We start from the raw sequence: 17,680 nt of genomic DNA on the forward strand, positions 1-17,680 counted from the left end.
TCAAATGAATTTCACTGCTGCTGGCGTGACAGATAGATTTGATTAGCTATAAAACACAGGTAGAGACACAGTGTAAATTCTCATAAGCTGAAAAAATTGGAGCATTTCAAATTAATTATCTTTTCTCTACCAGACAGCTGTAAAAGGGTTAAGTTAAAGTGGAAGCTGTATTGATCGAATCATGTCTACATGTGACAGGGATTGATCTGGGCTGCATCACTAAGCGATGCTGCTGACCAAAACGATTATAACTGAAAAATGTGGTATAGAGCATAAAAATCCAATTTAATGGCTTCTGATCTTACTTGAGCCTGGCTAATGTTCCATCTAATCAGGGTAGCTGAGGGCTAAACTAGGTTAGGTTCACATCCATTCCATATATCTATTTATATTCTGTACCCTGTTATACAGATGTCGTTTATATAAAGGTATCTCTCTATGTACTGCTGTGTGAGAAACGTAATAAACTTTAAGTAGGTGAAAATTTATTTTTTGTCCAATTTTTAAATTGTATTTGTGTGCTGATGATAGAAATAAAGAAAGGATTCAGTTTTCAAGGTGAAAAAGCACAGACTGTAAAGGACAGGCAAAGGCTCTCGTTCCATCTCAGGCACGCTGCAGCCCACAATACTGCCTGGACCACAGCTGATATTTGGGTGAGGACATCAGACTACAACACAGCAGTTGTGAATTCAAGTCCAATGCCTGAGTAACCTGGGAGGGCATTTTCAGCCTTCTGAGAGTTACTCCACCTAGAATTTTTCACCATATTATCTATCTAGTTGCTCTTGTTTTCATATGGCATCTACCACAAAGTTATCCCAAGCTTTGACCAGGCAAACATTTATACACTGGTTTAAGTGCAAATACAAATTCGTTTAGTCCAATTGCTCAAACGCTTAAGAAGAAACAGAAATATAATTCTTCTTGACCACGTGAATCTGAGCATCTCAGTTTGCCACAAACAACTTTGGCTGATGGTGCTGGGCAGAATGAAGTCCAGCCTTTGCTCTAAGCATTTATATTGGAGCATCCTATGCAGAAAAGCAAGGGATCCTGTTGCATTTCTATACCTGTATGGTGAAGGGTGTGAGTTTCTTCTTGTTGATTGTTCTCTCATCAATGGTATCCGGGACTGAAAAGTTGATCATCTTACTGGAAATACAAGAAAATACAACGAGATACACTAGTAACAACATATGCAGATAGAGTTTTTGTCACTACACTACAGGAGAAGTCAAAGAGCTAGAGACTTACTAAACAAACATAGTCAACCTCTGCCTTTTACATGTGCACTCATACACACAATACTCGAGCAATTATTTTGAGTCACATACTATAAACATGGGGTAAGAATACCACAATGTGTACAAGAAGTTTATTTTGCAGAAATTCCTATGAAAGCACTCAGTATCTTTTGTTACTTCATATGAAACCCCAAAGTCCTTGAACAAAAGTAGAAAAAAGTTACTACCGGGGGCAAATTTCACTGACTTCTCATTGGAAAAGTCTGGAGGCAAAGAAAAATTCTCATAAGCATGAAAGAAGTGCAACCTTTTTAAAGAGAATTATTATTTACCAAAGTACTATGCCATCACCAACTGCCTGGAAGAGATCATCCGTTTCTGGGTTCATTGGGACCACGTGTTTACAGTCAGGGTCCTTCTCAAGGGCTTTGTTAATCCAGTTGACAAAGGCATACTTTTCTTCCTCTGCGGACACAACATCAAACCCATCCATTTGCCATGTAACAAATTTACCATCATTTTTCTTACAAATGTACATGGGGGAAAGACTCTACTAAATCTGAGTGTGACCAAAAAACAAGCCTCTACAAGGAAAGAGGGCTCTGAGGAAACAGGCAAAAGTATGAGTTTGTGAAGCTCAAGGAAAGATGAGGAAGGATGTATGGGGTGACTGACCACAGCTGTTGCAAGGGAGCAGAACTTAGTCTTGACACAAAGGGAACTGGGGGGAGCATTTATTCTGTACAAATGACTAACTCAGCTGAGTGAACCAGACAGCTGTGTAACTGCCCATCCCTAACTTAATCAGAGAATGCAAATATATGTCTTCCTGAGTTAGCTGGACCAGCATGGGGATGTATAAATGGCTCAGCCAACCATAGAGCAGAAAATCTGAAAAATGAACAAAATAAGATGACAAGTGCAATGAGCTGCAGTTCATTCAAATCCCCATACTCCTTCACACCCAGTGGCCCTGGTGGGGTCTAGCCCACACTAGCAAAAAGGTCAGGAACAATTGGTTTCAGATTTACAGAAGGGGATTTTTACTCCTGCTTGTTACCAGCACAGGACCCCTGTACTCACCTGAGTAAGAGTGCTGTGTGCCAGCACTGGACTGCTCCGACGTCCCACCGATAGCACAGATCCCCTCCTTTTTGTTGATTTGTTTTCGGAATGATTTAGCAACGTCGTCACTCTTCAGATTTTGGAAAATCTTTCAAGCAAAAGAGAAAAATTTAAATTTTCAGAGAATTATAATAAGCTAAAACCATGAGCTCTTTGGCCATGAGACCTGTCTCCTCTTCTTTACATGTGGAGAAGCACAGCTTGTGTGTTATTTAGCGGGTGTCGGAGAAAGTCTGTGTACCTGCTCTGATACTTTCAAAGCCATGAACAAAGACCAGCTCAGTAACAGAAACATCTATGGCATGAAACCATGGAGCTGAAGTCAGCGGGAGGAGCACTTTTGAAAGTTTCAGTTTGAGAAAAAGGCAAGCAAAAATCTGTTTCTCCACCCCAACGGAAACCCCACTATTCTAGCATTTTGTCCCAGTTTAGGCCAAAGAAAGAACAATTTATTGAAATATCTTATAGACATCTAGCCATAGCATTATCTCTCCACAACTTAAAACTAAAAAAATTAATCCTGTTGTGTTAACCAAACCAAAAGATATTAAGTCAGTTCAATATGCAGCTGCACTCATTTAATTTGTTCCAGTTAACTGCAGGATTTCTTGTTCAGTTACATCTTCCTCTCATCTTTTTCCTCTGGGGAACACCTCAGCAAAATGATGTGCTCGTGGCTCTCCTGTGCCCCAGGGACCACCATTATCTGAGCATCAGAGATAATGAGAACATTCTGGGGAAAAACAAACATTTACCAGAGAAAAGGCTCTTTCTGTGGAAATGATATTCTCTGCTGATGCGATGTATTAAAAATTCCCAACTAGTTCTATCTTTTAGAAGTTGGTATGCTTTTATTTTTCATTTTCTGAATTTATTCTCTGAAATAACGTCCCACTTACTGAAATGAATTCATCAAAACTGATCCTGCCATTCTCTGTGGTTGTCAAATTCTGAACGAGCTCTCTGGCCTTATAACCTGGGAGAGGGAGGTTGGCAGCCTTCAACACATCTGTTAAATCATTGGCGTCGATGAAGCCATTCCCACAGACATCTGAAAAGATTAAAATGAACATTTAAGATTCTCCATCAGTTGAATGAAATTTTCTGCACATGAAGGGTGCTGTTTTTATTTCACCTGAGGAAGTATACATTGCATATAAAGATCAGTTATTCAGAAGTCCATTATTTTCAACCACTGCAGTGGTATTTACATCCCCCAAGAAATTACAATCACCATTTAACAAACAAAAATGGAAAGACTAGCCTGCCTAGAGTACAGTGAAGAAAATCGATTTGATGCAATACTGAGTCCGTCCCTGGAGATGTTCAATAAATGTTTAGATGTTGTACTAAGGGACATGGTTTAGGGGGAAAATACTGGTGATAGGTAGATGGTTGGACTGGATGATCTTGGAGGTCTTTTACAACCTTGGTGATTCTGTGATTCTAATATTATCAGAAGTAATGAGATTAGAGGCATGGAAACGGTCATGCTTAAAATAAAAAGCTTCATGTTCCTCTGGAACAGTGCTGACACAGACAGTCCTGCTGAGTCTGCTGCAAGGTCCAGGGGAAGATTTTAGGAGTAATATGGGTTAAATAGCCCTTTCTTCCCTACCAGGTTGTGAAAATCTCCACAAATAAGAAGATAAACTGATTTTATTGCATGGAGAGCTTCTGTTATAAAGTAACATTTATATATAGTATTACAATAGTATTACACATATACATTCTAAATTGTTACTTTTTTTTGCATTCTCTTTTTATAGATCTGTGAGTATCTTGTTCTGCAAACTCTTTCCCCAGAGCAGAGGTTGAGGTGATTTCAAAGAATTGAGTATCAGTTTCCTGCTTGGTGAGCTGCAGCCAGCCACCACTTGCTGCATGCTGCAAAGAGGGCTGAGCTCAGACTAATATAGGTTGCAGAAGGCATCTGATCTATCTTTGGTCAAGAAAAAGGTCTGGATTTAGAGCGGGAAACATCAGGAAGTGGAACGAGTGCATCGTTCCAGCCTTCGCTTTGGGTACACAGGGCACATCCCATGCCCCGGTGTTTCAGGCTCCCAGCCTGGACTGCTGTGTGCTCAGAAATGAAAGCATCACTACCTGAAGCAGGAAGGACAACTGGTCAACACACAGCCCAGTGAGGCTGATGGATCTGATGGTAAAAGTAAGCAAGCGGTGAGAAACGCAAGGGTCTCTTAGAATTTGGATAGGCAGTGACAAATCTGCATGACTTCAAGGGAAAGAAAGCAGAGGGGACCTTTGAAACTCGCAAAGGAAACACATAGTTGAAAAGTAACCGGGGCTTAAAAGGCCACAGGAAAGGGATTACAAATTTTGTAGCCATTTGCACATTTGTCCCCACCAGGCCATTCCTCCCCAGAAGTGGTACTCACTTTGCATTTAAATAAAAATCTATTCCCTTCCCAATCATTCCCCTGGAGTAAGCAGCATTCTTAAGAATTTCTGTTCAGGTTTCCAAGCTATATCACAAAATCTGCTGCTCTGCCTGCAGTATGCTGCATGGCGTGCTCTGGTTTCACTGGGAGCTCTGCAGGACAGGCAAGACTCTCTGCGGTTTGTGACACAGCAAATCAGCACTGCTGGAAGCTCATTTCACCACAGTCAGTTGGCTTACCAACAGAGAGCCAGCAAAGAGAGTTCACACCCACGGCCTCTTGCACTCACCCACTTTGCTAAAGGCCTCGCGGAGCTCCGCCATCTCCTCCTCCGAGAAGTGTGCTGTTGACGCCATGCTTCGTCTCTTCAAAGTGCAGGTCTGCAAGAGGAAAGCACACATGCTCATGGAGTGCTTCCTTGGGCTTGTAAGCATCATGAAAAAGAGGGATTCTCATTATGGAAAAATCTTATTTTTGTTTGTTTGTTTTTCTTTGAGTTAGAAGCGTGGATCGGAATTCTCAGTGCAGTTGAAAATCAGTTCCTCCCTGCATCCTGAAACTGAGCAATGGGTTAAAGCCTTGAGTATCTGAGATATAAATCCATGCCACTGCTTTTGTTTTGCCAAGGCCTACTCAAAATCCCAACAGCTTTCTTTTACTCACCTTGCTGGAATTCAATCCTACCCCTAGCTTTTCTTTATCATGGAGAAAAGAGAACAAAGTCACAATTTTTCTTGCAGTTCTCTCTTTGAAAACATGACTTGCCGTAACTTGTGTGCTCCCCTGGCCTACCCCTTGAGCTCTGTGGTACAGCCGACCATCACTCTGGCTGTGGGGAGTATTTAGGGACTTGCCCACTGAGGTGTCCAAGGCTGACAATGCTGACATGGCTAGAAAAAATTGTCATGTCTTTCCCTCCCTCAAAGCCAGGAGGAAGGATGAGACTGGACTTATTGGGGTTATTAAAAATGGCACCTGGAAATTCAGTTTGCTTCTGTTTGTCACAATATTCACTACACTGCCAGAAGATGCACACTTTACTACCCTGTTGCTTTTTACTGCACCATCCATCACATCACAAGAAAACCTTTCAGGAGACAGGCAATCTATTATTCTGTGTTTGTGAGAGTGACTCCAGTGTCCTATGTCTCTTTAAGTATTAATTAACCAAGCAACTATTTAAATAGAATACAGTGGAAACATGAGCTGATCTTGAAAATGAGTGGCTGCAGTTGCAGTGTTTAAATTACAAAAAAAATAAAATCAGAAAAGAAATTTAAAAATACCACATTGCAGGACTGACAACAGCAATGCATTCTGGCTGCTAGGATTCCAAATTTTATAGAAAGATTTTCATGGAAGAATAAAAAAATGACAGATTTGCCACAGCCCTCTACAAACACACAGGACTGTGCACAGCATATATGGCCTTCAGATTTAATACTCCTGAATTCATGCATTGATTCCTTCTATCAGTGAAGAATACTATGGAAATGGGTTTGAAATTGCTCAAAGGCAATTTCATGTGGTTGGCTTCTTGTCCGCTGTCTCCCTGTAGTATCGTGCTTTAGCTGCCTCACCACTGTGATTTTAGATACAGCTTCCAGAGAAATATCTGTTTATTCACAGCAACTTCTATAAGTAGAGAAATGCAGCATAATCAAAGGCTGTTGCCTTCAGGGCCCACAGATATCTGTGAAGTTTTCAGTACAATGAATGATTGCTATTGTAATACTAATATAAAATTGGAAGTGATTCTAACAACCTTATATTTGAGGACTATCTTGAAGTTCTTTGACTCAGTCAGTCTTCAATGGCAGTCAGGCTCTACATGTGTCTTATGTGTCTGACCTTTATGTGGGAGTTTGGGGAGCAAAATCCTTCCCACTCTAAGACAAGAGTAAGTTTGAGACCACCTGATGAGGCTGAATATTTACAAGTCTACGAGGATGAGCAACATGTATCCTAGGGTCTTGAAGGAACTGACTGATTTGGTTGCCAGGACATTCTCCATCACATTTGAAAAGTGGTGGGGAAGTCCCTCATGACTAGAAAAAGGGACATGTAAGGGGAAAGGAAGACTTGGGGAACTACAGACTGATGAGCTTCACATCTGGGCCTGGGAAGATCATGGAGCAGATCCTCCTGGAAGAGATGTTAAGGCAGGTGCAAGATGAGGAGATGATCAAAAACAGCCACCATGGCTTCAGTAAGGGCAGATCGTGCCTCACCAATCTGGTGGCCTTCTACAATGGAATGACAGCATCGGTGGATGAAGGAAGGGCAACTGATGTCATCTACTTGGACTTGTGCAAGGTCTTTCGTACGGTTCCACACCACAATCTTATCTCTAAATAGGAGTGATATGGATTTGAAGTGTTGTCTATTCAGTAGTTAAGGAATAGGTTGAATGGTTGCAGACAGAGGGTTGTGGTTAAGGGCTCTATGTCCAGGTGGAGGCTGATGATCAGTGGTGATACCATGGGTCCATCCTGAGCTATTGTTTTTTAATATCCTTATCAATGACATAGACAGTGGAATTGAGGGCACTCTTAGTAAGTTTGCAAATTACATCAAGCTGAATGGGCCCATCAAACTCAACAAAGCCAAGTGCAAGGTGCTACACTTGGGTCAAGGAAATCCCAGATACGTGTACAGACTGGGAGAAGAACTCATTGAGAGCACTACTGAAAGAAAGGACTTGGGTGTTCTGTTGGATGAAAAGCTTGAAACAAGCCAGCAGTGTGCACTTCTACTAGTAGTCTGGAAGGCCAACTGCATCCTGGGCTGCATCAAAAGAGGGGTGGCCAGCAGGGAGAGAGAAGGGATTGTCTCCTGCTCTGCCCTTGTAAGGGTCCATCTGGAGTACTGAGTCCAGGCCTGGGGCCCCCAGCACAAAAAAGATGTGGAGTTGTTGAAGCAGGTCCAGAAGAGGGTCATGAAGATGATCAGAGGTCTGGAACACCTTTCCTATGAAGAAAAGTTGAGGGAATTGGGCTTGTTCAGCACAGGAAAGAGAAGGTTCTGGTGCGACCTGTTTGTGGACCTCCAGTACTTGAAGGGAGCTTACAAGCAGGAGAGGGACTGACTTTATCCACAATCTGGTAACTGATACGACAAGGGGGAATGGCTTTAAACTAAAAGAGGGGACATTTAGGTTAGACCTGAGGCAGAAATTCTTTACTCAGAGGGTGGTGAGGCACTGGCACAGCTGTGGATGCCCCAACCCTGGAGGTGTTCAAGGCCAGGTTGGATGGGGCCTTGGGCAGCCTGAGCTGCTGGGTGGCAGCCTTGCCTGCTGGGGATGGGGATGGGGATCCAACCTAAACCAAATGGCTTTTTTTTCTCCTATTTTTCTATGAAAAACTCCTGTGGTCCACTAGCAATATTATATATATGTGATCACCATGAGATCCACAGTCTTCCTCCTTCATGCTGATCTCCTTCCTGTCTTTGATTCTTCACTACTAGTTTTTTATCTGCATGTTTTTGCTGCATTTGGACTGGATGAGAAGCACCTGGATACATGCAAATATTGCAGTGCTATCACCAAGAAAATCTATATTCCACTGCAAGATGACCAGTCTTCTTGCAACAGTTGTACAATTTGCAACATAACTTTTAATAGAATTAAAGATTGTTGTACAGCATAATAGGTAAGAAGCACCACAGGATGATGCAGAGTTTTATAACCTCTAGATAAAACGAACACTGACATAATAACCTGGAATTTTCCCAATCGCATTTGATCTGTTAAATACAGAGAATTCTATTGATAGTACATATTTTTACATCTATGTATACTAATAATATACAGTAGAATGAGGGGTTTTGCTGCAGTGAACCCTCCTGATATCCATTTTAGGCCAATATGACCCACTCTCTTGCAAATGTAGCTCCATTTAGCAGCGAATTTGAATGACTCTGAGCTCAGGACAAGAACGTGCCCTACATCACCCACACTTCAGTTGTACTTGGGTGATGGAGGAACCATAATTGTCTGTTCCAAAGCACAATTGAGTTATACAAAATTGAAAGTCATCATAATTTCTGAAATTGTTCAAGCAGTAAACCATAGCATACGGAAATCAAGTGAGAAAAGGAGCTATAAAAGTCCAAAGCATTAAACAGTGGCAGAAAATGAGCACATACATTTTTAAAAAGCTTCCTTACTTCATGTAAGCTGTGTACCTTGCTTAGATCATTAAAAGTAAAGCATATTTGGGAACATAGAAATGAAAAATGCTTTTGGAAAATGGTGTGGGAGATCAAGTGCAGTATTTTCTTTCTGATTTTATCTGCCAGGAGCAAAGTAATTTGCTTCTAGAGGTGAAATACTTTCAGAGCCTCACTGTCCTCAGTGCAAACTGAAATCCCTTGGGCATCCCATCAAGAGGGCAACAATCAATCCAACAGCTCTGGGTAAATGACTCAGTTACTGATAATGCACAAGGTACTGCAAGAAGATGGTACACATCTCTGATCCAAACTGTTTGCAAATGAGTGCGAGACAGATGCAGAGAAAAAGTGCAGAGAATGATATATAAGTAAAGGAGTAAATGTGGATATGAAGAGCAATATGAACAAGTTGGAACAGCTTCTTCGAAGGAGATAGCTGTTGAGGAGCTCCAAGAGGAGCAAAGGGAATATTGGCTGATGAAAAATGGGTGATGCTCCTATTTGCCAGACAGCATAAGCCCACAATTGCAGCATTACATTTCACAAACATACACTTAAATAGTCAGAATTAATGTAACTGAATTTTGTGTCAATAAGGTTGAATAAATGACTAATATCCAGTCACTTTATACCATCAAGGCTTTATTTTGTTAATGCACTAGCACTTTGTTAATAATACGTCCCCTCTAAACAGCTGGAGAGTGATCAGATAAAGGTTTACATGTTTTCCTTGTCATAGAATTTCCCTACTTTGTTTTGCCTTCTTCTCTTCAAACCTGCTTTTCGAAGTGATGTAACATCAAGAAATTCACTCTTGCAAAATACAGCTGTTAGAATTGCATGGGGAAGCAGAAGATGGTGCTCTCCTCTGCTCTCGTGCTCAAAATTGTGTAATCTTATTACAGTTCAAGCTCCAGCTCCAGCCCTTTTCTCTTCCTTGTCACATCCACAGATTCAGCTTACAAATGTCTGCCTTTCTATGAGGGTTGTGGAGTACTCCCCCTGCTCTTGGTTTTCCTGCTGATTTCAGAAACATGGCCAGTAACCTTCTCATGTACAGCCCACCCTGAAAAATGCCAAAAGCAGGCAGAAATAAAAGAGCTGCCCAGAAGCTCAAGACAGATTTGAAGCATCAGATCTAAGGAAGTAGGGACTGTCTTGAACATATTTGTTATTTGTCCCATTCTTGAATCCTTGAGACACTTCTCATTCCTATTTGCCCATGGGAATATCACCAATAGGACATTCCTCTCCAGAAATACTTTCCTCTATCGTTTTCTCGAAAGGTTCTGCACACAAGTCTATATATACCCTAACACTGCTACCAGCCCTTTTCATGCATTTCTGTTCAAATCACATGTCTGAATCAGTCTGTTTTCAACCAAGGAGGAGACAAGAGAGATCTATGAGTTAGGCTCTTTTAAATGTTTTCCTTCCAGTGAAAAGTGTTGATATCCTTGGCCTCATCAGAGAGTGAGAAAAATAGAAATTACTCAGTGGATCTCATGCTGAAAGAAGAATCAATGTCATAACCACAGCAGTGTAGTCTAGAACTTCTTCAATTTTAAAGTTTCATCTTGCTCTCATTGGCCAAAATGAACCCCTTTAACTAAAATGACAGAAGCAAAACCATCTTGTCAATAATCAACAAAACATATTCTTTTGCATAATTCAGAAGAGTTTATCTCACATTTCACATATATTGATTAGTACCTACTGTTATAGTTCCAGCTCTGATAAAAACAAAGTTCTTGTATCCCTGCACCAGCAGGGTGAACCATGATACACTCACAGCCAAGAAGCATAGCAATGTTAGCACTAAATTTCTCCAGAATTACTGCCAGTTTGGAGTTGTGATAATTTGTGGTAGCAACTCTAGCTTAAACAGTCCCGTTGGTGCCTTCTAGTATAGACTGGTGTTACAGGCTCCACCCAATTGCCTAGATATTTATTTGTGACAGTTTTTTTCTCTGCTAGTGATGTAGGATAAAAACCAGAATCAGCATGTCTCTGCACTTCCTTCCTTACTTCTCAGTTATTCAGTTTGTCAGCTACTCACCATGATGGATAGCATCAGCAAACACCATCAGGTTTTGAACTACATATCATTTAGATGCATTTCTCACATACCAACAAGAATTGCAATATATTTGAAGAGGTGAGTGGGTTCATTAAAAAGATTTGTTTTTCAAATCATGCACTTAGTACCTATTTGAATAGAATCATAGAATCACAGAATCATTAAGGTTGGAAAAGACCACTAAGATCATCAAGTCCAACCATCCTCCTACCAACCAATATTGCCCACTAAGCCATGTATTTAAGTATACATTTCTTGAACGCTTCCAGGGATAGTGAAATAGTTAGAGATGGATACATATATGAGGTGGGTTTTTTTTTTTCAGTTTCCTGAACAATGCTTAACTAAATTACAAATCCTAAGGTAAAAACATACTTGGGTCTATTAGCAGTATATAATTTATTCAAACTGTCACAGTGGTTTCAATCTGGATAGGATCTTACTTTTGGAATTCAAACAGAAATCTTTCTGAAGCTGTGGCAAATACTTCCTCCCCGATATTTGTTAGGAATTCACAATTCAGCCCATAGCAAATGACAATTTAAAGGTACTTTAAAAAATGAGCACCTGCAACAGAAAAATCTCACTGAGTATACAGGTGCTGGGATTGTTGAGCTTCAAGTATTTTATTTTAAGTAGAATTTGAAGAAGCACAGAGAAAAAAACATTTATCAGTGTTTAGAAAGCAACTTGCTCATGCTCCATGAGTTATTTTCTTACTGTTCACTTTTATAAAGTGCCTGAATCCTAAGTTAAATATGAATCAACAGGCCTTAGAAAGGAAAAATCCACAGAGCTTGTAGAGGAACAGAGAATTATTTCCAATATGTCACCCAGCAGTAGAAAATGCTCGTTCTTCATGGAAATCAAGGCATGAGAACACTGAGCTGTGAATCCATAAATACTGTCCTCTTGTTTCACATCAAGGAGATGCAATATATGTGTATATTGTTTTTTACATCAGATCCTGCAGATTTTTTCTTAAAAAAGAAAAATGTTGATATAGTAGATTTTACATTTTTTCTTGAGTCACTTGTCTTTCCTGTCCCTTTACTTACACAGTCCAGCTATATTATAAATAAAAATAAAATCCATAAAAATTGGAACATTTTGACTCCTGAAAGCTTTGTGTGATTTCTTTTCTTCCCCTTTTTTTATGTTTTGCCAAAGCTGTTTTTAACCCAAGCCATGCTGAGAAACAGTTTCAATCTTTCAGCAGATTTCTTATTTGGAATGGAAAGCCCTGATCCCCCTGGCCTCACCTTCACTCACTATGGTGAAGCATCTCCAGGTACAAGGAGTTACCCTATGCCTTCCCCACCATGACCAGGGTGTCAGACAAGGCACAAAACCCCAGAGCAGACAGTTATAAGCCTCTCTTCCTGTTCCTGTGATGTACTCATACCATAAACCCACGGCAGAAGGTCTGGTCACAAAGTCCTGACTCAGTTCCAGATGTCCTGCAAGAGCTGTATCTGACACAAGACAAGGAGACCACAGATGATATTTCCAGCTCACTGGCAAGAAAACAGTTCCTCTGTGCAAGGAAAATGTTAAAAACATGTTCCCATCATAAAAAGTAAATGGATATATATTTTTAGATGATTCCACTTAGATTTACTGAGCTTGCACTGGGCAACTGCATCAACAAGTGGAGCGGATGGAGGCACAATACTCTTGTGTCCTTTTCCTCTGAACAATATCTTATCTTTGAGTCACAGAATCTTTAAGGTTTGAAAGATTACTAAGACCATCTAGTCCAACTGTCCACATACCACCAATACTGTCCACTAACCATGTCCCTCAGTGCAACATCCATAAAGTTCTTGAATACCTCCAGGGATGGTGACTCCTCCCTAGGCAGCTTGTGCCAGTACCTCACCACTCTTTCAGAGAACAAATTTTTCCTACTATCCTACTTTCCTACAGGTTGGATACAACCTGAACCTCCCCTTGACTTTATATTGTGCTCCCTGAGCCCCAAACACCCTCCACTCGTCTCATCCATTCCTCCCAGTGGACTCTGCCTCTGCACTGGAAGCCCACTTATCAGTAATTACCACCTCCCAGTAACCTATCACAGTGAGCAATTTTCAAACAGTCTGAGCTCAACCAGAGCAATCCCCCACGTGATTTATTCTCTGTTCTGCAGCTTTCCCCTTTGATGATTGAAAAGATACACAGAGCAACCAACGCATCCTACAACACAGCTGGGTTCAGGATGCTGAATGCATTTCAAGTTTTCTTCGTATATATTTTTCATTTTGATAAGTATTTTACATTTTCTATCAGCACTTCACTGGAGTGTGCTGCTTTGCATAAAGGGATTAGAGTATGAGAATCAGCTACATTTCTGAATGCACTGTACTTTCTTGACCTCTTCTTCACATTACTCAATTTCTTTCTGAAGTTCATTCATACTTTTAAAAAAAAAAAGATTATTTTTACTATAGGAGCTCTATAAAGTCAGCTCTGCTTCATGCTACACAGCTGAGTTTTAGGCTGCTCATAACTGTAATCAGAAGGTAGTGGGATTAAAAAAAATGGTGGCATAATACAACGTGATGGCATGGATAGTAGACTTTGTGAGCAGGGAAGAAGCACAAACACCACTAGACTTGTTTAAATATCACAAGTTGTATAGAGGACCTCATTATGCCCCGTCCCTGGATGCATTCAAGACCAGGCTGGATGTGGCTCTGGGCAGCCCGGTCTGGTGGTTGGTGATCTTGCACTTAGCAGGGGGGTTGAAATGAGATGATCGTTGTGGTCCTTTTCAATCCAGGCCATTCTATGATTTTATCACCATTTATAACTATAACAGTATTAAGTCCAAGCCCACACTAGATTCAACTGAGGAAACAGATTTTAAAACCACAGCATAATACAATCCCTGTTCCTTTTTCTGATGCATCGTGCGTGCATATTCCTTCGTTAAATAAAGCTGGACTCCACAGTCAGGACAGAAGCAGAAATCCCCACTGCAGCTACCAGCAGGCAGGCAGGTACTTCCCAGTCTCTCCTGGCTCTAGCATTCATATTTTGGTGGAGTTTCCCACCATGGAGGGGATTTCCCCTCCTCCTGTCTGCCCAGGAGAGCCACATCCTCAGGCCCCCGCAGCCTTTCCGATGCCATCTTGGGAGGGTGAACTGCTTCATGACGGAGTTTCTCTGAACAAGAGGTTTCAGGCCGTGATCTAACAGCCATCTGCTGAGCACCCTCCACATCTCTGGCCATACTATCTCATCTGCCATTTAGTGAAGGTAATCTTCACTTGGTATCCACAGCAGTGAGGAGTTACTCAACCAATATAACTGTCTAAACTAACAAAAAAATACCCAAGGTTCTGTTTGTTTGAATAGTCAAGTTGCTCACAGGCTTATGGGTTAGTTTACAGTGTTCAGATCAAATTTACATACTGAGGAACCAGTACCAGACAAGAACATATGTCTACAGCTCTTATAGAGCAAAAATATAAGCCCAAATGTTCCTGTTCTCAGCAGATATTTGCAAGTCAAAATTAATCTACAGCCCAAACTGAAATCCCAAAGAAGTCACGGGATAAGTCTGACCAACTTTAACAATCAAGATATTAAATGGCAGATACAATGTCAGGATCTATCCATATTACTGTGTTTTGTTTTTTATAAAGCAGAAATCCCTATTACAATCAGGATCTGAATTCATCAGTTTGATTTATTCTCTGGAGAGCAAAATTACATTTGTAGCAGCCTACAATGAATGTCCTCACAGGCAGGAGAGTACAGTGTAAATAAAACCAGCTGAAATACACCAGGTTTATGAACAGCTGTTTTTTACCACTGGAATTAGAATTACCCTTTTACAGGGATCCACTACGTAACAGCTTACTTCTTCCCATCCTGCCAAGTAACCCTACCAAACTACATTCAAAAACGGCCACCCCACTCAAACACTACTCAACCACATCCACTCAATATCCTGAAGATCCTTAAGAAGGCTCTGCAAAAGACAACTGGAAAATGCTTCATATTCAAAGCAAACTCAAACTCGTTCACGGCAACCACAATTTCCTGTTCAGTTCAACTGCTTGCACACTCAGTGAGGACAGCTCGTTGAAAAACAGCAGGTGCTGTGCTCTTACCTCCCAGGCTCACGCTGTGGGTCCCAATTAGTGGAGCAAGTGCTCGTCAGCTGTAAGTCCAATAGAAAGTGAAGAAGTCCTTAAAAAAAATAAAACTTATTGTGGGATGGTAAACTGCAAAGTAGATGCTGAAACCGGTTGCTGCGCACCTAGAAAATCTGCAGAGCAACTTGAGCCCAAGGCTGCAAGCCCAAGACTGAACCCCATGGGGGAAGTGGTTGGTAACAAAACGTCACAGATGAAATAGATGATTTTGTCTTTATAAGGACATTTAGCATTCTCTGGTCTTCCTCACCACCTCCTCATAATTTCTTTTACCTCTCTTCTGCTTCTTTCTCTTTCACTGGCTGCATGCACGCACACACATAGTTTTACACCTTCTCTCCTTCACAATAAAATCAGACACGTTTTAGCTTTGGGATCTGCAGTCCTACCCCCTACAATCAGAGCAGCGTTGGCTGTGAAGCAACTAGCAATAGGACCAGAGGGAATGACTACAAGTTGTGCCAGGGGAGATTCATGTTGGATGTTAGGAAAAATTTCTTCTCTGAAAGAGTGGTGATGTCCTGGAACAGGCTGCTCAAGAAGGTGGTTGAGTCACCGTCCCTGGAGGTGTTCAAGAAACATTTAGATGTTGTACTAAAGGACAGTGGTTTAGTGGGGAAATACTGGTAGGTGGATGGCTGGACTGAATGATCTTGAAGATCTTTTCCAAACTTGGTGATTCAACGATTCTACGGCAATGTCTCCAGGGATGGAGACTCCTCAACACCTCTGGGCAACTTCTACCAACATTTGACTGCACTTGCTGTGAATAATTTTTTCCTTTCATGCAGCTGGAATTTCACTTGTTCCAACTTTTTGCCTTTTACTCTCATGGTACACTTCTAAAATAAAGTCTGCTTCAAACTTCTCTATGAGCTCCAATTAGGTAGGTACAAGAAAGCGTCTCTCAGCTTTCTCCTTGAACAAGACTTCTCCACCTCTCCTCATACTTCACGTGCTGCAGCCCTTGGTGATCCTGGTGTCTAGAGATCTTGTGCTGGAGGGTCTCATGCAGAACACTCACTGAGCTCACAACTGGCACTGACTTCAGGGGTACACTGAGGGTCAAACACAAAAGTGTTGAATATGGGTGTGAACACAAGTTGTCTTTCAACGCTGATGACGCAGCGCTGCGGAAACCTTAAGAGAACTGAAAATATAACAACAAAAGACAAAAGTGATTCATTGACCCCATGGGGATTTTAAGAAGTGCTCAGCATTAACAGAAAAATTCCCACCACTTTCCACAGGCTGAAGAATGATCCTTCACTATTTTTTATAACTTCTGTTTTGACTTTTGCCTTTAAAAATACACAGCTCAAAAAATAACCAAATTAAGCAGATTAAAATATATATATATATTTAGGATTCACCAGCTACATGCTAGTGTAGAGGACTTCAGGAAAACATTCTCGTGAACAAAATCCCTGTATTTATGATATCATCCTTGAAGCACGCATAGATTTACTGTATTCAGAATTACACTGAAACATATTGAAGATATTTTTGATAATAGAAAATCTCTTTCCATTAGAAAAAGAAGTGCCCAATTATCCCTTTGATATTCACATAGTGATTCTGTGCAGAAATCATTTGTAAATTTTCCATAGTTTCTTCTGACCCTGAACACTTCTGTTATAGCTTGAACAACAAATCCTTACACTCAGTGTGGGAAGGATTTCCATGATGTAACTATGAAGACTGGGAATGGTGTTTTAAATTGGCTTTCAATTTAATACAAGACCTGTTTGGCTTCTTGTTATTAGACAAAGAGGTGTTCCTACCTTACGTCCCCTGTTACATTTCATTATTTGACAGACTGTGCCACAGCTCCTCTTTCTTTGTTTTCTAGGATGTTTAACACCAACCTGTAAACGTTCGTCCCAACTTTCTCCTTACAGGCTTTTTAAAAATCCTTAATTATTTCTGCTGTTCTCCACAGAGAATGTTGCAACACCTTTTCTGCCACAAGAAAGAGGGCATCAAATACCATTAAACCATTTGGTATTATACTGCATGGTTTAAATGTAACGTCTTTCTTACACAGGAAAACCAGAGGTAGGTGTTTCCTTATCAGAGATGCTTGCAACATCCTCTCTTGGGTTGTTAGAGTTTATATAGAAGGTAGGTGAGAAACTTAGTTTTCCACTCAAATGTGTACAAGTTTATATTAATCTTAGAATTCTGTGTGCTCAGTGTGCAGCACTGATTAATACCAGTGTGTGACCCAATATGCACCATCTGCTTTAAAACAATGCTCAGAAATGCAAGTTCAGTGGGGAAAGGATTTAAAAAGAAGTACAAAATAAAGATTTTGAGGCACTTGCCATATGGACCATGAATCCTTTTCCAATTTTCTGTCTTATTTCAAGGCCTGCTGGAGTGTCTCTGTGTACTCCCAATAATGCTGTCTCACCAAGCATCATTAAACTTAAATATTCTTTGCACACAACTCCAGCTGAAGTCCTGGCACAATAC

General features: G+C 40.8%; 1 protein-coding gene across 2 annotated transcripts in view; it reads right to left on the reverse strand.

Moving 5' to 3' along the window:
- LCP1 (lymphocyte cytosolic protein 1) overlaps nt 1-17,680 on the reverse strand; it is a 44,670-nt gene that overhangs the window by 12,688 nt on the left and 14,302 nt on the right. The window contains exons 1-6 of one of the 2 annotated variants that reach the window (XM_010728823.4): nt 15,158-15,370; nt 5,064-5,154; nt 3,272-3,423; nt 2,331-2,460; nt 1,580-1,712; nt 1,074-1,155 (exon numbers count right to left, since the gene is read on the reverse strand). In XM_010728823.4, coding sequence (XP_010727125.1) covers nt 1,074-1,155; nt 1,580-1,712; nt 2,331-2,460; nt 3,272-3,423; nt 5,064-5,130 — 564 coding nt within the window. In that variant the 5' untranslated portion in view covers nt 5,131-5,154; nt 15,158-15,370. Of the gene's footprint in view, nt 1-1,073; nt 1,156-1,579; nt 1,713-2,330; nt 2,461-3,271; nt 3,424-5,063; nt 5,155-15,157; nt 15,371-17,680 lie in introns of those variants that run through there. The other variant, XM_019612149.3, reaches the window with a different exon arrangement.

Source organism: Meleagris gallopavo, chromosome 1, assembly GCF_905368555.1.
Source record: "Meleagris gallopavo chromosome 1, MGAL_WU_HG_1.1, whole genome shotgun sequence".
NCBI classification, from domain to species: Eukaryota; Metazoa; Chordata; class Aves; order Galliformes; family Phasianidae; genus Meleagris; species Meleagris gallopavo.